The 23,643-nt window shown below is 41.0% G+C and overlaps 1 protein-coding gene across 1 annotated transcript; it reads left to right on the forward strand.

Moving 5' to 3' along the window:
* Window positions 1–232: 232 nt before the first annotated feature.
* On the forward strand, window positions 233–23,476 carry CUL4B (cullin 4B). The gene is made up of 21 exons (XM_048959470.1): window positions 233–349; window positions 1,099–1,608; window positions 4,248–4,363; window positions 7,885–7,988; window positions 9,392–9,461; window positions 9,939–10,012; window positions 10,984–11,146; window positions 11,244–11,333; window positions 11,607–11,689; window positions 12,627–12,694; window positions 13,715–13,833; window positions 14,368–14,560; window positions 15,524–15,628; window positions 15,877–15,987; window positions 16,702–16,787; window positions 17,609–17,716; window positions 17,858–17,971; window positions 18,577–18,682; window positions 18,757–18,929; window positions 19,445–19,597; window positions 20,384–23,476. The coding sequence occupies exons 1-21, from the start codon at window positions 337–339 to the stop codon at window positions 20,477–20,479; spliced, it is 2,655 nt and encodes an 884-aa protein (XP_048815427.1). The 5' UTR covers window positions 233–336; the 3' UTR covers window positions 20,480–23,476.
* Window positions 23,477–23,643: the final 167 nt, after the last annotated feature.

Raw genomic sequence — 23,643 nt, forward strand, 5'->3', positions numbered from 1 at the left:
CATTGGGAAAAAAGCAAAGCCACAGCGGCAGGCACGGCACGGCACGGCCCCGACCGGTCGCCACCCGCTCCCACCCGGCGGGGCCTTCCTCTGCACGCCGACGGAGCTCCTCGCCAGATCGGACGGACGCAGCCGCGAGCGCAGCCGCGAGCGCAGCCGCAGCGCCCGCCCCGCCCCGCGCATGCGCACAACCCCGCACGCGGAGCGGACGTCAGCAGCGATCGCGCCGCTGCGGAGCGCACCGAGGGCCGTTGGCCACGCCCACTCCCCGTACGCCACGCCCTGCGCCGGCGCGCGAGGGGGTCCGGCGGGCGGCCGTTAGAGCGGCCGGCAACCATGATCACTTCCGGTAGGTCAGAGGGCAGCGAGACGGTGGCCGGGGAGAGGCGGCGGAGGCAGCGGCGGGGCCGAGCGCGGGATCGACAGGAGGGGCGGTTGGGAGGAAGGGCCTCGCGGGCAGGGTCGTGCCGCCGGGGCTGAAGCGGGGCCCGTCTGGCGGCCGCGCCCCGGCATGCACAGCGAGCGGATGCGCCGCCATCTTTAGGCTCCCTCCCCGCCCGCACTGACAATAACAAGCCCCGGGCCCGGCCGCCCCGGCAGCGCCCCGGCAGCGGAGAGGGGCGGGCGGGAGCCGCGCGGGGAGCGGGCGGCAGGGGCCGCGCTGAGGGCCGCGCCGAGGCCGGAGCGCCGGGGCCGCGCTCGGCCCTCCAGCTGCCGTTCGGAGGAGCAGAGGTGGCGACGGGGCCGCGGGGAGCCGCCGCGGCCGGTGAACGGCGCTGAGGAGAGCCCGCGGGTGGCGAGAGGCGGGGGCGGAGGCGCTCCCCTGAGGGAGGAGTGGTGGCGGGAGACGGAGGAGAGCCGCGAGGAGAAAGAAAGTCGCAAAGAGACGGGGAAGAGAGGAGAGCCGGTGGTTCCTCCGAGGAATAAGAAGGCGAAGGAGGGGGAATTCCGAGGGACTCTGTCGATACGGAGAGAGCAGTTAAAGGACTCCGCTGAGAGACGCCGGAGGCCGACGTGGAACCTCTCTCCTCTTTGTCGTACCGCCAGGATTTGGTGCCCCTCAGCCTGCTCATTTCTGTGTGTTCATGTTTCCCACAGGTTTCTCTTCCCCCAACCCCTCCGCTGCAGCTCAGGAGGTCAGGCCTGCCACTGATGGTAGTAGCGGCAGCAGCTCCTCCTGCAAGAAGAGAAAGTTAAATAACAGCAACTCCGAAAGAGAGGAATTCGACTCCATTTCCTCCTGCTCCTCATCTCCTTCCAAAAACAACTCCTCCTCATCTTCTTTGGTCATCACCGCCTCTTCGTGCTCCTCCTCAGGGGTTGCCTCCTCCAACCATCACCTCCAGAAGAAGCTGCGCTTTGAGGACTCCTTGGATTTTATCGGACTCGATGTGAAGATGGCTGAAGAGTCTTCTTCCTCCTCCTCTCCCGCTGCCTCTTCTCAACAGCAGCACCAACAGCAGCTCAAAAATAAAAGCCTTTTAATTTCTTCAGTGGCCGTAGGGCACCACGCCAATGGCCTGACCAAAGCTGCCTCCTCTACTGTGTCCAGTTTCGCCAACAGTAAACCTGGCTCCGCTAAGAAATTAGTGATCAAGAACTTTAAAGGTAACAGCCCATAATTCCTCACAATCTCTGCGGAGCTGACACTCAACTTTGTGTTTTGTTTTCCACGTGAAAACCGGTTGGCTTTCAAATAGCTCCAGGTTTTACAGGAAATGCTTTTCTGTGGTAAATGTTCCTAGACTTATGTAAAGGGGGGGTTATGTTGATGATGCATCCCTACCCGATCACGTGCACATCCTGAGCCAGACTTCCCTGCCTGGGCTTATTGTTCTGACCGTGTTCACTCTGTTGAGGAGAAGGCCCTGTCTAGTATGTCGAAGGAAATGTTTTACTGCCTAAGTGTGTAAATCACCTTTGATCAAACTTCTAAAGTTTGAAAACACTTTTCCAGTAATCCTGACTCAGGGTGTACTGCATGTTTTAGCCTTGTTTATGGTAAGTCTTTGCAAAATACGCTTTAAAAAAAAATAGACTTGGATCTACATGTCTTGCCCGTGTGTATTTTGTCTGTTTGTAGGTTAATCTGCTTGTGCTTAGTTTTAAATGTTGAAACTAATGTGATTATCCAGCTATTAAGGTGGATTTCCTTTCTGCTTCCCCTACTTGACTTCAAAGTAGGTAGTTCAGACTCCTGCAGGTTATTTTTCTTGCAGTATGATCACTGCCATACTAATTGTTTAATTTTTTTAACATCTTTTTTACTTTAATGCATTCTTCCTTTTTTCTTTTCAAATTCACTTTATTTTGTAATTTCTCAACCAACATGATGGAGATTTTCCAGTGTTGTTACTTGAGACCAACTCAAGCAGAGAAATGAAGCTTTCTGATGTGAATGCTGCATGATATTCTAATGAACAATACTGAACTAGGTGAAGGCAGAGAGCCTAGCTAAAATTCTGTAGTTTTTACCCTTAAAATATCTGAAGATTGTGAGATTTTCTTGTTAGACCATTCTTCTCTTTTACAGTAATCCGAAAGCTTACTTTCCTGAGTGTTTCTGTTTTTCTTTGCGTGTTTGGATAGGAGAAGAGAGGGCTTAAAGATCTGACAGAGATTAAAACTTACTTCTAAAGGTGCAGTCGATACAAATGTTCTATAGAGATAGCACAAAAGGTGACAACCAGGATTACCTGAACCACTGCAATGTTCCAATGCAATGTGACTCCTTGCTTTAAGGACCACCGAACTCTCAAGAACGTTCCTGGTCCGTTTCCATGCTGCCATGTCACCATCTGTTCATTTGGTTGTTTTAAAACAATACATGGTTACATGATGATGAGAAATAAATGCCACTGCTGTGTGTACTCCCTTAGTTTTAAGAGAAGGCAACTTTTCACACTTAATACATGTCGTGGATGGTGTGGAGCTGCAATCATCATTGCTTATGAATTGCTCTTGGAGTCGCTTCCTTAAAAAGAACGTCTTGAGAATCTGCATCTCTGGTTTTTATTTATGCTCACATGCCAAGATGACTAACAATCGTAGTGTGCTTTTGTCTGTGATAGCAATACACATCCTTTACAACCTCCTAAGATTCAGAAGCTTGGTGTTTACTCCTGTACATCTTATTCATTACAGGCTGGTGAAAATGAGCAAGTTCTCATTTAGTGAGTTGTCCCTGTGTGGTACAGTGTTGGGATATTGCCAGTACTGTAGGGAAGTGTATGGGGGGGAAAAGTAAACAGAAGTAGCATTTTTTTTTTTTAATCCCCAAGAGAAATCAGAGAGTTTTGAGGTGTTTGGTTGTTTGTTTGTTTTTTACTTTAAGTTTGCAGAAGTGTGTTTGAATGCAGTCAGCTTCACTTGTTGGTGACATTGATATGCATCTGACTTCCTAATTTTTCTCCTTTTCTCATCTGCATTTGGGAACTTCTGTGACCCAACAAAAGGGGTCACTTGAGCAAGCTTGAGAACTTGCAATTTTAAAATAGTCTGGTTTTCTGAGCATGTGCCACGGGTAATCTTTTTCATCCCGTGGTAATTGCTCTGGTCCTGTTGTGGGCTCTGCATAGCAGGGCCTCGCTGGAAAATCTGCAAACGCTTGAGCTGTATGAGCATTAAAAGAGGCCTTAACTGTACAAATATCCTCTGGCCAAACCCAAGAGAGACATAAATAGATTAGTTCAAAATCCAGAGATTTTCCTTGTGACCGTAAAGCCTGTATTACACCAACTATTTCTATGCACGTTTCTTGCGAGTTTCTTTCCAAGTTAATGCAGAGTTGAATTCATGTATTTAGTTAAAACTATTCTGTACACAACTCCTTATCCCTTAATCCATCATTTTCAGCTTCTGTTGTTGTTTTTTTCCCTGTTACCTGCACCGTTCTGGTGCCAGGAAGGAGCGTAATAAAGATACAGAACAACCTTCCTGGGTTTTAATGCCCCCCGTGTTATTTGGATTGGTTTTCATTTGTATTTTTCAATACAGTCACAGGCTGTTAGGGCTGCTGGTGTTGTCATGTGTATGTGAAGAGTAATGCTGGATTTATAGTGTGTTGCCATTTCAAATGCAAGAAGCTGCTTTTGCCTTATTGCTTTCTTTTCACATGTGAATTATAAGCTAGAACATCAACTTCTACTTTCTCTTCTCTGAGTTAGATTTGTGCTTTTGGTAAAAGGTAAAATATTTGTCTCTTATTAAATGCTTTCTCAAACTCTATAAAATAATTTCTTTTCAAGATAAACCCAAATTGCCTGAAAACTACACAGATGAAACCTGGCAAAAACTGAAAGAAGCCGTAGAAGCAATCCAGAACAGTACTTCCATTAAGTACAACTTAGAGGAGCTCTATCAGGTGAGTGCTTTAAGTAGAAGTGTTGAGATGAGGGATTTTCTTGATGGTTTAGGGTTTTTTTGGTGTCTTTTCCTGTTGTTGTTTGATCTTACAGTAATGGCAAGAACGTGATGTTTTGTTGATAAATAAGGCAAGTAGCTGCATTTGGGTCTTGTGGTGTGTTAGCTGCTAAAGGAGAAATATGGAAGTGCTCAATTGGTGGTGTTTAGGTAAGGAAAAGATTTCTTATAGCTCTGATTGAGGCTCAGAAGGAATTCATTTGAAAACCAACATTTTTTGTTTGCCTTTTTAAAAGTAAATATAATACTGTTGTGGTTCAGTTTGTAATTGCTTGTCATTCAGCATTATGTCCAACAACTGAGAGCTCACTTCTGTTTGTTTCAGCAACAGCTCTGATTGTTTTGCCCTAAACTTTCGAGGAAGTGATCGGTCTTAAACTGCATCTCATAACCTTTTATTTATAAACTCAACTTCTTTTTTGGTGGATGGGATAAGGAGATTTTTCTTCCTCCTCACCTGCTCTGAACTTAGAGTTTTAGTGGCATTACTGCTGAAGCTTGTTATAGGGAAGCACTCTAATTACTTTGAAAGCTTTTATTACCTTATTGGTTGCTCTCTGTTTCTGTAGATGTCATTCTGTTCACCTGGTTTTGAGTTTGTTCTTCCTCATTCCCTCCCCTTTCTGATAAGCACTGTGTTAGATTTGCCTGGTTTCTGTGAAAAGCTTGGGACAGAAATGCAGTTTGCACAAGGTTTGGGATCAGATTGAGGGAAAAATAAGTTGTGTTCCTCATGAAACCTGGATCCTCCCACGCCAAGCTCCTTGGTCTGGTGCATTTTTAAGGTTATTACACTTTTATAATGCTCACTGGTGAAACTAATAACAAAGTACAGGCTGCATTGGCTTGTGTTTAAAATAACTTGCTCTAGACAGAAGAGCAGAGCAAATAACTGCCAGTCAAGTACTGCAGTGTGTTCAAAGTGGCTTAAAGATGGGAGGTTGTTAATACAACTTTGTATCTGCTGTGATGTTGCCACTCAAGTTCCTGCTGGTTTTGTCACAGCCTTAGCTTTTCATGACTTCTGCTCACAGAAAAGGGTAAGATTTTTCTTTTAAATCTGTTTTAACATCATAATAATGTAGATACCTTTCAAGAAAATAGTGTGCAGTCAGGTATGACTTTTTCCTGTTCTTTTTATAAATCTAAAAATGTTGTGATTTGAAATGATTAGGAATCACCGGTGTTTTTAGTGCTTACTGATGTCATTTCTGAGCAACTGTTTGGTAAATGGATCTGATTGCAAACGTGCCTTGGCAGACATCATTATCCAAGCATAGAGGAAATTGCAGAAGCCTGCAGAAGTTGTTGCTGCACACCTCAAAATAGGATGCCTTTTTTTTTAGTGGAGTTGTTTAGTTTCATTCTTGTCTGGGATGGAAAACTTCACCAAGCAAACACTGAGGGTTTGTTTGGTTGTGGGCTGTTAGTTTTGCACTTGCTTTGTTCCCCAACCAAGAGGGGAGAGAACACAGCTGTGAGTAGCTGAAGTTCTGTGGAATTGACTGCTGCTTTATGGGAACAAGCCTTTTGTTAATACCAGGAAGTAAACATCTAGATCTTTGGTCCCGTATCTATAAGATCTTTGGTACCATATCTATAAGATCCTTGGTACCATATCTATAATTTCTTTTTTTTTTTTTCCCTCTAAACTAATCACACTACTTCTGGGAAGTTCTGTGGTTCCTTCATCAAACCAGTGCTTGTTTTGTTCCTGCTTTCCCTACCACAAACCCTCGTTTGGATGCTTTAATTAAAAGACTAGAATTCACCTTAAATTCATGGATTCAGATGTTTTGACCATCTGTAAGACACTGATGTCTTGATGAAAGGTTTTATTTTGGTAATTCAGAGTAAAACCACTTGATGAATTACAGCTACTAAAGTTATCAGGGATTCCTTGTATAGAATAATGTCTTGTAACTCTAGCAATAAAATTGGCAGTAGTGTTGCAGCAGTGTTGTGCTTCATAAAGCAAATCTGCTAAAACTTTTGTTTGTGTGCTGAGGAAGTTTGTCCCCTTAAAAATCCTCATAATAATGCCAGTAAGTTGGGCAGAATTCACAAATAAAAATATTTTTATGGTTGTTGCCAACAAAGATGCAGAAGGTTTGTATTTGGTGTTCCAGCACAAGCCTTGTGTTTGATGTTTTGGGATTTCTGATGCACAAATGGAGAAGCACAGCTTCATATGAACACTGTATAAAAACAAGCAGGTGCTCATATCTGCTCATAGGTGTGTTTTTCTGTGTGCAGCAAAAAGGCCAAGCTCTCGAAGGATTTTGGCAGTGTGATTAAATAGCACTTGTTGATAGGCAGCAGTTAGGAGGATGTTCAGCTGAAGTGGCTGAGCTGAGCAGGAGCTCTCACCTGCTGCTCAAGTACAGCAGAATCGCTGCTGGGGTTGGAGTGCTGGTTAGAAGTGAGGCTGGGGGGCTGTGCGGGCAACCAGCAAGTCAGAAAGCAAGAAAGAAAGAAAGCAAGTCAGAAGCATCCATCTTTCTTGCTCTGTTGACTTCTCCAAAGTAAGCTGCAGAAGTAGTCATCTGCTTAGTGGAACTTGAATCAAGTCTCTTTAAACTTGGGGTTTTCAATCATCTTTTTCTTCTGAAATCAAAGCAGCAAATAAGCAGCAGCAGGTTGTGGGAATTAATGTTGAGCCCTACAGGTGGTACAGCACAGCAGAGGTGCTTATCCTTCACAACCTACTCTGAGCTGTAGTCTAGAATGTGTTCTGTTGTGTTGTTGTATTTGTTTGGGATTCCTTATGTGTTAAGTCAGAGATGAATTTATTGCTGTTTGCAGATACTAAGGTCTGTGTATTCTGACAATTTCTGGCTTTTCTACTAATCCTAATTCAGATGTCCCACACCTGGCTCACATTTCTGTACGTTGATGCTCAGAAGATGCTGGCTCAGCTATAATGCCATGCTTACTCTTGCTGTACCTGTTTCTTTCTGATGAGCTTATGCAAGTTTGATTTTCCTGTTGGCTGTGTTGGCTGGGTTTTATTTTGTTCCAGCTTTGCTGTGTCACAGAGCCCATATTTACTGATTCACTTGTGCTGTCTCCATCAAGAAGTGCTGTGTACCCCAGCAGTGATTACCAGTTGCACAATAACCAAAGCGGTGCTTGTAACAGTGGCTGTTAGCTGTTTAACAGTTTGTGTGAGCTGTTAGCAAATATTTGAGGGGGCTTCAGTGTAATGGAACAGGCATGCTCTGTACTCTGAAATTAATAAGCACTTATGTTCTGAGCTGCTCAGGGCACAGCTCTCCTTTGTCTCTTACCATTGCAGTCACTTATCTCTGGTGTTTGGCATGCAGATGTTAAGTGCTACAATCAGAAGATGATGGACTTGGAGTGAGAAGCAGCATAATCCCATGTCTTTTATATTTTCCTTGTAAAACCACATGTGAGAACACAGACAGACTTCTTACTGTCGCTTTCTCTTTATTGCAGGCTGTTGAAAATCTCTGCTCCTACAAGATTTCAGCAAACTTGTACAAACAATTGAGACAAATCTGTGAAGACCACATTAAAGCACAAATTCACCAGTTCAGAGAATATCCTTTTTTAGCTGTTGACAAGCCAAAATGTTTTTACCTGCCAGTATGTAGTGATGGATTTCTCTAAGTAGTTCATGACACTGAGCTATGGTGAGCTGAATTCTTGGTTTTTGCATAGTTGGGTCTATTTGTGTTTTTGTAGGACCTCACAAAGACCAATTCTGGTTCCTGTATATCTGTAACCACCTGCAAACTTGTTGAGAAAGTTTCATTGGTACTTAGGAAATGTTTTGACATTTTGTACAAGTTCAAATTAGACTCTGGAGTAAGACTTCAAAGACTGTTTGTTGTGTCACGTGCTCAAATTGCCTTGTTCAGGTAAAAAGGAAAGTTGGAGCAGCTAGTTCCTGTCTTGTTTGAAAGGTGCTACTGGTCTGGGGTGGTACTGCTTCAGAGGGTCAGAAAGCTTCATCTGGAGAAGTCTGGAGTTGCATCAGAGTGAGATCCTGTTAAGTGGGTTTGGGTTGGTACCTGAATTATGCTGCAGGCTGAGTACAGGCAGAATTTTGAGGACAAATTTTTATCTCCTGATGCTTCCTATTGGTATGAGCTGAAGTTACAGCACCTATATGTAGTGGGGCTGCTCTAAAAGTAATGCCTCCTATTTTATGGTGGTGATGGTACAGCAGTAGAGGCTGGACCTTCCCACCAGGTCTCATTACATTGTGTGGCTGTGTGACAGATGGCAGCAGAGGGGCACTGACAGAATGGCATCTGACATGGGAGTGCGTACGGAGCGAAAGGCTGGGACTGAATCCCTTCATGCAGGGAAAAAAGGCACCCACTGACATGCACTGACACTTGCTGAACACTGATGGAGACCAGACAGTGGATGTGAGCACAGCAAGGGCTGGGTGGTGCATTTCAGCAGCAGTGACAGAGGTCACCTGGTGCAGGTAGTTATGTGCAGGCTCTTGTTCATGGCTGGTGCAGGTGCAGAGCCAGTGGTGGTGACTATTGAAACACTGTTTTGTAGCTGTGACTTTCCTCTATCATGCTCTATCAGCTGGTGTTACTGTGCTCCTTCTGGTTGTTTCTGTGGAAATAAATAAGAGGCATTAGTTTTGGAGCAACTGGTATATGTTGTGGATTATTGGAGTTTCAAGTGTGTGGGTTTTCAGTGTTCTCTGCATGTCTTCTCCAAGCTGGGGCGTTGAACAAAGCATTCAGAAGTATTTAGGTTTAAAAACAAAGAAGAAGTTGGAACTGTTTGGGTTTGTCGTTATTGAAAGCAGTTTGTTTATAACACAGCCTTCATTAAAATTAAACAATTTGAAAGAAATTAGGTGCTTCTACTTGGTAATAGGAGAGTTTGTTGTACTGTTATGTGTTTTTTGTTTTAAGTTAAGCTCAATGCTAATGCAACCTATTAATCATAATTTTCTTAATGATTTCTGCACGGATTCCTTGGATAGTGTTCTTTTTCTAAAGAAAATAGACAAATGTTGGCAAGATCACTGCAGACAAATGGTAAGTTTTTCTCTTTGGGAAGAAAAGCAGTTTTCTAGTCCAGCTGATGCTTTACTTAATTCTGTTCCCTTACCAACACGCTGTGCTTCTGAGACATTATCTTACATTTTGATAAGGCTTCTTTGTGAAATACATTGTATCTAGTACATTGGGAATAGAGCCTTGGAAATACAGTAGTGTATTTCTTGATATGGTGACACTGGAGCAGGGGGTGGCCAGTGCAACTCGGAACAGTTATTTCCATGCAGGCTGTTTTCTGCTTGTACCTATTATGAAAGAAGCTATTCTTTTCAGGAGAAGAATGCTGAGTGTCACATTGAATGGCCCTCTGGGATTGGCAGCGCGCTCTGAACAAACTGCCTGAAACCTCACTTGGGGATTTTCTTTGTTGTTGCCACTGAGCATCATTTGTTTTGCTCCTCAGTTTCGAGAGTGGAATAATTGTGGGTTGTTTTCTTTTGTTTCTTCTCATACCAGATTATGATTAGAAGTATTTTTTTGTTCTTGGACCGAACTTACGTACTTCAGAATTCGATGCTGCCATCTATTTGGTAAGGGCACAAAGAATAACATCGTGAGGGGGTTATTTAAGTTACCACTTGTCTGGCAGAGTACTTTCCACTGACCTGAAACTGGATGGTGAGGACACACCTTCTTCATTTTAATGTCCTTACGGTGAATTGCAGATTCTTCTAGTATAACTGATAGAAAATCTCAGCTAAGTAGATATCAGCATCCAGTTTGTGCAATATAAAGCATGTATTCATGTTCAGCAAAGTGCTAGGGTTTGGCTTGTTTGGGTATTGCTTTTTACACGTGTAGTAGTCATTGAATGTTTTTGAAGGGGGAAAGTTACCTGAAGTAAGAGCAAGTTATTCTCTCTCTCTTGTTCTAATAATTAAGCAAATGCCCTTCAATGCCATCAGCATACTGTGTTTGGCTCTTGACTGGGAGCTAAACTATGTGAATTACTTTGCCACAGAATAAAAGAATGATGGATGGAGGGCCTGAATTTTCTCCAAGTGTCCAGAATCACATTTCCAAATTCATGGAGCTTTTGAACTGAGATGCCTAAAGCTGTGATCATTCCTTGTCTTTCAAATCACTGAGTTTTTCTAAGGGCTGCTGAAGAGAAATAAAGATTAGCAAGTGATGGACAAAAAGGGATATTGCCCAACAGCTCATGAATGGAAGTGAGGATGATATTCTCCTTTCCTTGTAGAAGCTGCTGTTCAAATAGTTTTGTCATCTGCCAAGTAAAAAAGAAAGTGCTGTAAAAGTTCAGTGATTATTTAGGAAAAATGTGTGCATTGGTCTTCAAAAATCTGTCATTTACTGCTGGTGTGTTGTCATTATTAATTTTAGTATGCATGTGTTTATCCATCTTAAGTGATTTGGGGGCAGAGGAATGAGGAATTTGGAGAAAGCTATTGGGCTCCCTGGTAGATCTAGGTCTTGCTTTATTAATGAATTATTCAGAGGTGATTCTTAATTTATTAAATAGTTTTTATTATCTTCTTAGGGATATGGGGCTAGAATTGTTCAGGACTCATATAATCAGTGATCAGAAGGTTCAGAACAAAACAATTGATGGCATTCTTCTGCTGATTGAGAGAGAAAGAAATGGTGAGGCTATCGATAGGAGCTTACTGCGAAGCCTTCTGAGCATGCTTTCTGACTTGCAGGTGAGTAAACTTTTGTGCTAACTGTAAATCAGTAAATATCTTACTCTTATTTAGTGCTTAGTAAGCTTTACCGTGGCTCGTTGTGTTGTTTCTCTAGATTTATCAAGATTCTTTTGAGCACAGATTCTTGGAAGAAACTAACCGTCTGTATGCAGCAGAAGGACAGAGGCTGATGCAGGAACGTGAGGTATTTTGAATGCTTAATGGTATTTTATTATACCTACTACTAGTTGAGTGCTTTTCAAGGGGAGGAACTGTTCTGCTGCATTACGTAGTGTGTTGGGCCATACTGTGCCTTGCATGTTTATCATAGCCTGAAAAGCAAATTCACTTGGAGTTGCCTTCAGAGTGCTGATGATTGCCTCTTCCAACTGGATCTGTTGCTGCTGTCAGCCAATATTACTGATTTTTTTTCCTCTCTTGATTTTTAAAATATACAAAACTATGCTGGCATTTCCAGGTTCCAGAATATCTTCACCATGTCAACAAGCGCTTGGAAGAAGAAGCAGACAGGATAATCACTTACTTGGATCAGAGCACGCAGTAAGTGCAATCTCTTTGCTTGGTCTGGCTCTTCTCTTGAGGGCCATCAGCTTGTTTCAGTCACTGACTGACTATCAAATGCTTCTTGTTCCCCAAAATTTCTCGGTTATGATGAATCACTGCCTTGGTTGACACATCTGATACTCTTTTTTTCTAAGCTGCTATTAATTGTCACTTAAACGTTGTTGGGTGTCTGCTTGGAGGAACAGAGGCTGCCACTCCCGGTCTGGTCTTCCTGACATGCAAATAATCACCTTTTATCTTACCTGAAAAAGATAGGGCCAATTTATTTGAGAGAATTCTCAAGTAAGAAACTTTTGATGCTTACACAAGAATATTTACATGTTTGTTACGAAGTGTGAGATATTGACTAATGGCACCCTTCAGTCTTTGTGAGGAAATCCTGCCCCTGAATATAAACTAAGTGGAAGTCATGACTGTAGGGCACGAGGAATGTCCTTCTAACATAAAGCTGTGGTTGCTGTGCTCACCACTGTCATAAAACTATGAGCAAGTGTTAGCAACTTCTTAAAAAGCAGGTGCAGAGCATTCCAGTGAGGAGGGTGCTTTGCTGCTACAAGCTTAAATTTTGATTTCTTACTTCCTTAAGCTGTTAAAAACTTGGGCTCATTTAGTGGCTTCCTTCTTCCACGCCGTTATCAGTGGCCACCTCCTTATTTTGTTTGAATACCTCTTGGCTCGTGAGATGTCCTTATTTCCTGCTCCCAAGGCAAATCTCCCACAAAGCAGGAAAAGGTGTATTCTTTCATAGACCTCTTGCTCAGCTTCTTCGCTGATGGAGTCTTGGTCCAGCTGCTTAGAAGTCACTGCTTGCTTAATGTGAGAGTTAATTCCTCAGTCAACAAATGGAGGAAAAAAGACATTTACTGAGAAGGAAAAAGGATAAATGTGTAATTCTAAACATTTTCTTCTATAGGAAGCCACTAATTGCTACTGTAGAAAAGCAACTTCTAGGTGAACATTTAACAGCCATTCTCCAGAAAGGTAATCTTTCCTCTTTATAGAAATGTTTCTAATTATTGCTTGGGGCTTTCAGTTATTATACTGGGGGAAATAAAAAAAAAAAGTGACAGGTTCAAATACTGGGGCAGGGCTCAAGCTGACATCACTCTGTAATGCCCTTTGCAACTCAGTTCATGAAATAGCACTGACCATTTTGCAAGTAGGCAAGCATTGTTCTTGTCAGGGCCACAATGGTGGTTTTCAGATACACAGCAAAATAAAATGAAAACTAAATTGGGGTTCTCTTCAGTTCAATGTGTTAAGTATCATTTTGGACACTCAGAGGTAAGGGAGCAGGGTTTGAATTATGGTTTTACCAGACAAGAGAAATACTGATTACTTGCTACTCATAAAATACAACTTTAAAAAAAATAATAAACTTGAGCTGCAAAGAACATTGCCACAGCTCTGCAGCAGTATCTGTGGAGTCAGAATGATCCTGTGTTACTCTGAGAGATGGTCTGGAGATAAATGTGGGCTCATCAAAAGTTGAGCAATGAAGTGATCCGGTTCTTGCTTGCCAGATTCTGGATGACAGAGGTGTGTGAGCGTCTTTTTGCACATCTGGGGTAGATTCTTTGTTCAGAGGAATATCAAGTGTTTAGTATTTACCCAGCTACTTTTCTTAGAGCCTTTTGCCAAAAACTTTAAAGTGGAAGGTGAAGTTATTTCTTGAAGCTTCTTGCCTTCAACCACCTGTGAAATTTATTTTTTCAGCTGGAATTGCCAAGAAACCTTTCCTACTGATCAGTAGAGCATAAAGTCCACAAATTTTAAGGGAATAGCAAAGCAGGAGCGGGCAAAAGTGGTGTGATGTGTGAATTAGCCTCAGAATCAGCTCAAGTGGCCGTTCTGCATTTTACTCTTTCTGTTAGCTGGATAGCTTTCCAAAAAAACTGATAAGAAATACCAGCACTGAACTGCCCTTACTGCAGTTATAAGCTGTGCTCTCTTTGAATTACTGTAGGTTTGTAGCTGCTGCTAAAATTCTCTTACTTGCAGGTTTAAACCACCTTCTGGATGAAAACCGAATTCAAGACCTGTCCCTTCTGTATCAGTTATTCAGTCGGGTGAGAGGTGGAGTGCAAGTTCTCTTGCAACACTGGATTGAGTACATCAAGGTATTGTTTGTAGAACTCTGGTGTTGGTGGAATTTATACACAGATACGTCAGTGATCTCTGGAAACTGTTGCATCTGTGAGAATTAACAGCACTTGCTGATAACCATTTAATGTATGGCCTTTCAAATTCTACTGGGTAAAGAATGGTAACTGTTCGAGTCACCTTGAAGAAAACATCAACTGTTTAATTGCCAAATTGTGAACAAATTAGGAGTTATTTTATTTATAGCTGATTGTGGGAGACAACTCTATTTTGCCACGTGCTTTTTGATGCTGACAAAACACTTCTCTCATCACCCTATTAAAATTTACTGTCAGAAAAAAGTTCTGTATTTGTTAATCTGGTTTTGAGTCGACATACAAGTTCTGAGAATGATTATGTAGTAATTCATGTATAATGCTGTTTCTTCTGTTGTGGTAGTGCAACTTAACTTGAATATCAAAACCAAAGTATTACAGAGATAACTTAGGCTTTAGGAATGTTGTCATTTACATTCATTATTCAGGCTAATTGAAAAATGTTTTATTTTGCAGGCATTTGGTAGCACCATAGTAATTAATCCAGAAAAAGACAAAACCATGGTCCAAGAACTGCTTGATTTTAAAGACAAGGTTGACCATATTATTGATGTTTGCTTTCTCAAGAATGAGAAGTTTGTAAACGCCATGAAAGAAGCCTTTGAAACATTCATTAACAAAAGACCAAATAAGCCAGCTGAACTCATAGGTACTTTGTTTCTGTCTCTTCCCATGTGAGAATTTGGTGGGAGCGATGGGAGGGAGTTGCCAGTGCAGCTTAAGGAGATGTGATGTGATGGAATTGTTGTGCTGTGCCTTAACACAATGCATCCTCAGACTGTGGGATCTCTTGTGCTTTGTGATGCTGGTGGATTCTTGCAGAGGTTACGGTTACAGAAGTGAAAGCTCTTAGCACTTAGGCATCCCAGCAATTGACTGGCTTCCAGTTTTGAGAATACCAGTAATTCTGACTTTCAGAACCTTACATAACTGTGCAGTTACCACATGCACAGGGCAGTTGGGGCTCCACGTAGGTATTTGTCTTCATGTGTTTATAAAAGTGGAGAGAAGTGGCATTGCACTGTACTCATCTCCTTGGTAACAGAGCCTCTGTAGCTTACAAAGCAGGCTGCTTACATCTTTCTGTTATGTGTCTAGCTCTCTGCAACTGGAAATACCTTAATGGTTTGCCTGGATGGTGCCTAACACTGGCTTTGCTGCCTGTTGTGCTCCCAGGCTTGTGGCATGATGCTTTCTGCCCTTCTTTTTCGCCTGCTTACCAACAATTGGAAGCTAGACTGCAATCTGTTAGAGAAATTGGGTGGCATAGGCAGTACATTGAAATACTAGTTTACATATTTCTTTTCTTTATCATGATCTTTACTGATACAGCCATGTTAACTTACAGCAGTGTTGGCTTTGTGCACCAAGATTGTAATACAGACCAGAATTTCACACATACACAAAAATTTTATTTAACTGTACTAAAGTTAAGATGCAACAACTGCTTATCTGAAAAGAGATTTATAACTAGCTGTGATTAAAGCAACCTCAAGATCCTTTAATTTCCAAAAGATTTAATGATATTAGATATAAAAGCAGAAAAACATTAAGGTACTGCTTCACTGTGATGCTGGGTGTGTGCTAAACTTATTCTTTAATGTTCTTGTAGCTAAATATGTAGATTCAAAGCTTCGGGCAGGCAACAAAGAAGCTACTGATGAAGAACTTGAAAAAATGCTGGATAAAATTATGATCATATTTAGATTCATATATGGTAAGTGTTCTTCAATCAGCAATGTAAAGGTACACTGGATTCACTTTTGCAGTCTTTCTGCATTCTTCAGTGTACTGCTGTTTGATGAGTTAAAATTCCCGTTATGAGATCTGTCTCCAAACCTATTGAAATGTCAACATCAAGGTCCTCATTGGTTTTATTGAGCATTAAAGCCCCTTAATAGTAAAAAATGTTTATATAAAAGCTTCCAATGTTTTGTGATCACTGTCAAATCTCGTCTCTTACAGGAAAAGATGTGTTTGAGGCCTTCTATAAAAAAGATCTAGCAAAGAGACTATTAGTTGGGAAGAGTGCTTCAGTAGATGCTGAAAAATCTATGCTTTCCAAACTCAAACATGGTAAATACTTATGGTTCTTTCAGCCTTATTTGAAAATAGTCACTCTAATGGGACTACTCAGAAATACTGTTTAGATTTCCCTCTATATGGCAGCAAAGATCTTTTGGTGTTTTTTGAGGAGAATGATTTGCTTTAAATTTAGTAACTGTGACAGTAATAGCCAAAACCCAACAGTTTGAAGCTCGTTCTGTATTTTGGCCTGTGTGATAGAGTTGAGATTCCATGCAGAGCTTATCAGTGATGTGTTCAAACTTGAGGATGGCCTCTGGTTATTTCCTCCATGTGAGCTCAGTAAGATGAAGCTGTGGGCTGGCAGTTCTGTACTCTGGTCTTCATTGCTTTAGAATGGATTCTGTGGGGGGTAGCAGCAGGACTTCTACAACTCGGAGAGTTTTTCCACCGTTGGGAGAGTTTGGCAGGAAGCTCATGAAGGCTGGAATAAAAGCCTGAGTGACAAATTGCCAGTGCAGTTGGAGGGGGAATGGTCTGTTTTCCATGTGGGGAAAAAAGTCTGGTTGCAAAGTAACTAACTGAAACATCCCCCCCTGTTGTTTGTTATTATCTTAATGATATCCAGATCTTTATTTAAGAACACTTGATGAAATAGGTCATCCTGCCTCAGTATACATTCTTATACGTAGAGTAGCTGCTCTGCAGTATTTGATAAAAGTTCTTTTTATGAATGGATTTCTCTTGTTTTCTTTTCAAATATAGAATGTGGAGCTGCTTTCACGAGCAAACTTGAAGGAATGTTTAAAGATATGGAGCTTTCAAAAGACATAATGATACAATTTAAACAGGTACTGCTGAGAAGCCTGCCATGGCTCCTTCATTTACTTGTTTTTTGAGTGAGGTGTTCTCAGAAAGTCTAGTAAGAGATACAGAATGTCTTTAATTGTAAACATTTCTATTGTAATTTGAGTTAAACTCCTTTTGGATTATTCCTATGTTACTTACCTATAATATAAGTGATTGCTTTCTAAGGGAGTGCCCAAATATCTGACAGGGAAAGCAGTGCCTACTGAAACTCAGTGGGAGTTGATTTCTTAATTTGTTTCTGTACTTTTTGAAAACGTTGCTGAATTTGTTGGTGGTTCTCTTGATCAACGAGGCAGGAAATAAACTGGAAGTAGTTGTTTTAAAAAGGGGGAAAAAAGAACAGGGAAAAGAAATGTAATAGAAGAAGAACTGTAAAATTAAAAACATTTTAGTGCTAGTTAATAGCACTGTATGCTGATGGGACTGCCTCATAAGTTCAGTCATTTAAGCAGGTAACAATGCCTCCAGGCCAATCCTTTTGGCCATTACTTAGGGCAGTTCTGTACTGTTTTGATTATAAGCAAAGGTCAACTTAGTTTCCTCAATTCACATATAAGTGCATCTTCACATCAGCTTCCTAAAGCACTTTTGTTATTATCTTCCTGTAAAGCACCTTTAGAATATCAGAAAAGTGCTTTTTTTATATTCTACTTTTCCTCTACATAACCTGCATTTTATGCAGCAAAGATACCACCGGGTTATTGCCTTCTGTGCTCTCCTTATGCTCTCTGGCTGGCTTTTCAGTCCTGCTGAAAACACGTGTCACCAATACTGTTTTCTCTCATCGTGTTTCTTTCTGCAGTATATGCAAAATCAGAATGTACCTGGCAATATTGAACTAACAGTGAATATCTTGACTATGGGTTACTGGCCAACCTACGTGCCTATGGAGGTCCACCTGCCCCCAGAGGTAATGAACATGCACCCACTATGCCAAGTAGCAACCTAACAAGTGCGCCTTGGCTTCATCTGCAACTTGTCTTACTTGATTGCAGAGCTTTTAAAGTAGAAATTGTTTGGTATCACTGCTTTTTTTTTTCCTATTTTTTAGATGGTAAAACTGCAGGAGATTTTCAAAACCTTTTACTTAGGAAAACACAGTGGTAGGAAGCTTCAGTGGCAGTCAACTCTAGGACACTGTGTGCTGAAAGCAGAATTTAAAGAGGTGAGTCTCCTGTTTTTCTTATTCCCCTGGCTTTGCCAGATCCAAATATGGGTGTACCTTAGGAATGTATAGAGATGTTTTTGTTCTCCGATGGCAAAGAAGCCTTTTCATTAAAACAAGTTTTGTAAGAACATAGCAGTTTTTAGAGAGCTTCCAACTATTTCCCTTTATCATCTCTGTGGGTGTGAATATATCTCAGGAAGATTTCCCTTGAGAGCTGGGAATGTTTACTCAGTTTTATTTTTCATAATGTTAATGATGAAACAAGTATTATCCATGCTAGTAATACCAACTGTGTTTTTGAACTAATACTTGTCTTACATTTTGGATTAAAGGTCTTTCAGATTGTAATTTTAAGCACACTTTGGATTTGAATTTGTCTGAAGTTGCCTACATTAGCAAATTTTCAGTGGGTGTGCTAGTCTAATCTGACCTCTGTCTTGCTCTGCATTTCACAGTAAACATGAGGAGATCAATAACTTTTATTCTTTCATATTCTAAAATGAATGAGGCAACTGCATCCCGTAAGAGAAATAATTGCCGTAGAGGAATGAGTTGATCCCCCTAAAACAGCCTAATGATGTCTGTTATTTCCTTTGTGATAGGGCAAAAAAGAGCTTCAGGTCTCCTTGTTCCAGACACTAGTGCTGCTCATGTTTAATGAAGGAGAGGAGTTCAGTCTAGAGGAGATAAAGCAAGCCACTGGGATAGGTTGGTACTAAAAACACTGACTGCTTCGAGTGTGTTCTTGAGTGAAAATACTAACCAACTTGTTTCTGCTTTAGAGGATGGAGAGCTGAGAAGGACACTTCAATCTCTGGCTTGTGGCAAAGCTAGAGTACTGACTAAGAGCCCCAAAGGAAAAGACGTGGAAGATGGTGATAAGTTCACATGCAATGATGATTTCAGACATAAGCTGTTCAGGATAAAAATCAACCAAATTCAGATGAAAGAAACGGTATATTTCTTGTTGTTTTTCCTAATAATGTAGGTATTTCATTCTTGGGCTAAGTGTCTTGTTGCTTGCCCATTTATAAGCTTTATTGCTCTCAGTTGTAATGTCCATAATGGTATCTGTGTGAAGGATGCACGTATATTTTGGATGATAGCACAAACTTAACAGTGGACATTTAAACACGAGTTTCTGTGCTAACTTAGAAATCCATCATCTCTAAAGTTGATCAGCAGAGGTTCCAAGTAGTGAATGCTCTGTTCACCTCAATCGTTCCCTAGAGCTTTCCTGATTTGTGAACAGATCCACTGTGAATTTGCCAGCTAAGGTAAAATCAGTGCAAAGATTTTACTCCCAGCACGAGTTCTTACGACAGTGGACTTCCGTATTTTGTAGGATTTATGTCCAGTACTTCACAGTAGACATCTTAGTGTCTCACAATAAGACTCGTCTTAGATATGAAGAAGAATGTATTCAACAGTTGTGTTCTCTTTAAAACTCTTCCTAAATGGATCCATCAGGTAGAGGAGCAGGCAAGCACTACAGAGAGGGTGTTCCAGGACCGGCAGTACCAGATCGATGCGGCCATCGTGCGAATTATGAAGATGCGAAAAACACTGAGTCATAACTTGCTTGTGTCAGAGGTCTACAACCAGCTTAAATTCCCAGTAAAGGTGCAGTACTGATTCCTTTCGTCTTTAAAATTTGTTCTCTTTGTCCTTTCACCTGTCCTCAGTTAAATGGTGCTTCTATCCGAAACGTGTTTCTTCTTTCCTGATAGGAGGAGCAAAAAATAGGTTATTTCAGGGTTTTTAAAGTGCCAGTTTCATTAGTTCATGTGAATGTTACCTCTAAATTAGTACAACATAGTAAAGGTTTTGAGAACTGGGAGTTTGTTAGTATGATGGTGAAGCCAAGCTGTTTGCATGTTGATGTTCTTCTGTTTCTCAAGTGTTGTGGCAGTGCAGTCTTGAGAGAATCAGGACAACCGGTTCAGACACGCAGGAATCATTTTGATCCTCGACTTAATCTGACTAATATCATTAATAAATCAGTAGCCAGTAAATGTACAGTGTTTTTTTCCAGACAGATTGTGTTATATAAAAAAAATTATGGAATGGAAATTACATGTTGGTGTCTCAAAGTTAAAGTGGCCCACAGATGCAGTGTGGGAGAGAATAGCTTACTGTGTATGAGTGCAAACTGATTTTCCAGAAGACAGTGACATAAAACTTAGATAACGTAGATTCTATGAGTCTCTGATAACATCTGAGCTCAGCTATGTGGTGCATCCTAGCTAATTCTGTAGCTTTCTCTTTAATTGCACATTGCAAACTTAAGCAGCTTTGTGTTGGGAGATGTTTCATCAATCATCTCAAACAGTATGGGTGTTTGGCTTAGGTAGAATTGAGAAGCACTGACTACAAAATAATAATGCTGACGTCTGCTTTAATTTACAGCCTGCTGACCTTAAGAAGAGAATAGAATCCTTAATTGACAGAGACTACATGGAAAGAGATAAAGAAAACCCAAATCAGTACAACTATATTGCATAAACATATGTTGGCCTTTGTTTTACTGCACACTCGGTGTCATACGCAATTGCCAGTGGATAAACTAGCCTGTTAATCCCGTTAATTGACTTTTTATACTACCGATGACTGAATGAAAGCAGTGTAATGGAGGAGAATAGTAGAGTGGACTTCTTTCAGTGGTTAACATGCCCATTTAAAGAGTACTATTTACATTTTAAGAAGAATGCTGTTGAACTCTTTGCATGTTATTTAGTAAGATGTGCAGGAAGCTGCAAGAAAGTATCTGGTCTTCGTAATTCCATTTGACTCTGGGTCTGAAGAGGAGAGTCCCTTGATATGACAGATGTCTTTCACACCTTTAAATGGAAACAGAAGGTTAATATAAGAAAATAGCCTTTAAAATGCTTAAACTGCATGCAAACTTTTAATTTACTGTACAGAATGCATTTCAGTTAGCAACATACCATTGGTTTGGATGATACCCACACGAGGGTTTTTCTCAAGGGGAGGGGAGATGGGGAATAAGCTGAGCTATGCTTATTGCTGATCTAATGGAATCTGTTCTTGGTTGCAGTTGAGACAAAATGGTACCAATATAAAATGATTTATACAAGTTTGTAGCGTGGGCATATGTATACAAATATCATTCTTAAATAACTGCTACAACGAAACAAGTTCAGATTTGTATTTGTATGGCTTGCCTGTAAGACTTTAGTGTTCACCTTTGGGAATTTTAACATAAAACAGCCATAATGGAAACAAAAGTGACAGTTCTTACTGGACATGGGTAGGAGGCCTTCACCTCTTGGCAGCAATACTCTACAAAAGAGAATCTATTTAAAGGTATTTATGAAAAGCCACACTGTTCTTGTGGTAAAGCTATAAGAACAAAAGCTACAAATTAATTTTAATACTTGTTTTGTTTTGCAACATTCTGAACTTGAACAAACCTCAAGGTTTAGACAGGGCACATAGGAGACTGCCCTGCTGTGGATTGCTTTAACTTAAAGCTTTAAGAACTCAGCCCTAGATGTGGCAGGCCTCCGAGAACCCAGAAGCCTACCTCTCATACAGAAAGATAGCTAAGTATTGCTGTAAGGCATCTAAAACGTCGTCTTAGGTGACCAGAGAGCATTCTTTACATCTGGATAAGACACGAGAGAATAAGTCACTTGAATGTAGAGCTTTTTTTCAACAGGTTGTGTTTTTTATTGCTATAGCAGTACAACAGGAATACATGGGGTGAAAAATGTCAACAGAAAAGGTAACTCCTCTACGTAACAGTTCTTCCTTACAGCCAAGCTTTAGACCTACAATCAGCTGTGTTGCAGAGCACAATGAAAAACCTCATCTTTGTTCAGGCACTAACAGTCCTGGGGAATAGCAGACATTTCCTGTAAGCAAGATGTTACTTTCTTTTCAGTGACAGTGTAACTTAGCGCTCTGTGATCTTTAACTTTTATCACTGTGATCCCACTTTCAGGGGCCTACATGTGAGAAAGGGTGTGTGTGTGTGTGTTGTATCTGACGTGTCCCATCCTTACTGCTTTTTTGGTCCATGGTTTAATTCTGTGTTTTCTTCAGCTGTGTGTTTTCTCAGGCTTCTTTTGTACGCAGTCCTCAGTTGACAGATGGAGCAGGTGGTTTTTTTTTCTCCTACTGAATTACTTACAGTCACCCTCTAGTAACTGTAATACAGTTCTTTACGTGATCTGCAGAAAATCTGCCTTAACCTTTGACACTGTTACAGCATAACTACTGGTAGGCATCCAGGGCCACAATTGCCTCTGTAAAAAAAAAAAAAACATTAATAGAATTATTTGGTAAAAAACTCAAAGATTGCTCTGCGAACAGAGCCAAGTCCTATTTCAAATGGCAATCCTCTGGGGAGAAAATGCTCTCCTCCCCCCACCAAACAAAAAAAAAAACCCAACCCTTCTGTGTTTTCCATTCAACGTTCCTTTTTCTTGTATGTGTTTTGTATTTTTAGCCAATAAAAGATTCCTTTTAAAATGGTGTTTTGGAGAAGAAACATAAACTCTTTGGGAGACAGAAGACTTTAAAAATTGCTGTCAAACTGGTTCCCTTCACTTGGTTGTAGCAAATCAATCAAACACCATTGCACATCAGAAATACCTATTCTGGTGAAATCCTCCCTCATCAGGTAAGCTTGCTGCAATCAGTCAGACTGAGCAGACAGGTGCAAGGCCTATTCAGTTCTTATCCCATCCGCTTCAGTCACTTAAACGCAGAAATTATTACTTAAAAACGTCCTCAGCTCTCGTAGGACTTCAGTGATCTGAGGCACCCCGAGCAGCAGTGCAGTTAAAGCAACCCAACAGCAGCACTGAGAACGCTGACTGGGCTGAGTGGAGGAGCAGGAGGGAGGGCGGAAGGCTTCTCATTCTTCATGGCTTTTCCCTGGGCACTTGCTCATCTCTTCTGCTGAGGTCTCGCTCGTTCCTCATTCATGACAAAGCTGCAGCCAACGTTTACTGACTGGCTGTACAACTCTGCAACCTCTTGCTGGGATCACGTGCCTGCCTATTGAGCCATATGCATCTCTGGATGAAAAAACGAGTGGGCTTGGACCACTGCTCATTTGGCTATAACACAGCTCGTCTGTTTGGCCACACATTTTTAATCTTGACTCTTGCATGCAGTTTATAGCACCTTGTTCATAAGAAATTGCAGTTTATTCTTAGAAATATATATTTTAAGTTTTTTAATCTTTATACCCGTAAATGGAATATTTTTTTGTCTTGGCTGGTTTAAAAAGTGACCATTTTGTTTAAATGCTGTAATTGCAAATGTGTTGTAAACATTGTTTTGTTCTATAGTTTACACAAAGGTGCCAAAGTAAATAGTTAATAAAAAGGAAAAAAAAAAAAGCCCTAGCAAATTAAGTTGCTTTAGCTGTGCTTCATATTTTGGTCTCTGCTCTTTTCTTATCAGTCAGCTGGTTGATTTTTTTCCTAAGCATATCATTTGCCCTAATGCTTTCTTCTTCTTTTTTTTAAACAGTGCATCTAAATACATGTCCAAATACCACTTTGTTGGGTTGTTTTTAGTGATTTCATACAGTAGGAAGAATATTTTCTTTGGAAAGTTACACTAAAATTGTAAGAGTACAGCAGCATTCAAAAATGTAATATACTTTTTGTATAACAATTCTTCAGAGTACG

Source organism: Lagopus muta, chromosome 13 (assembly GCF_023343835.1).
Source record: "Lagopus muta isolate bLagMut1 chromosome 13, bLagMut1 primary, whole genome shotgun sequence".
Classification (NCBI taxonomy): Eukaryota; Metazoa; Chordata; class Aves; order Galliformes; family Phasianidae; genus Lagopus; species Lagopus muta.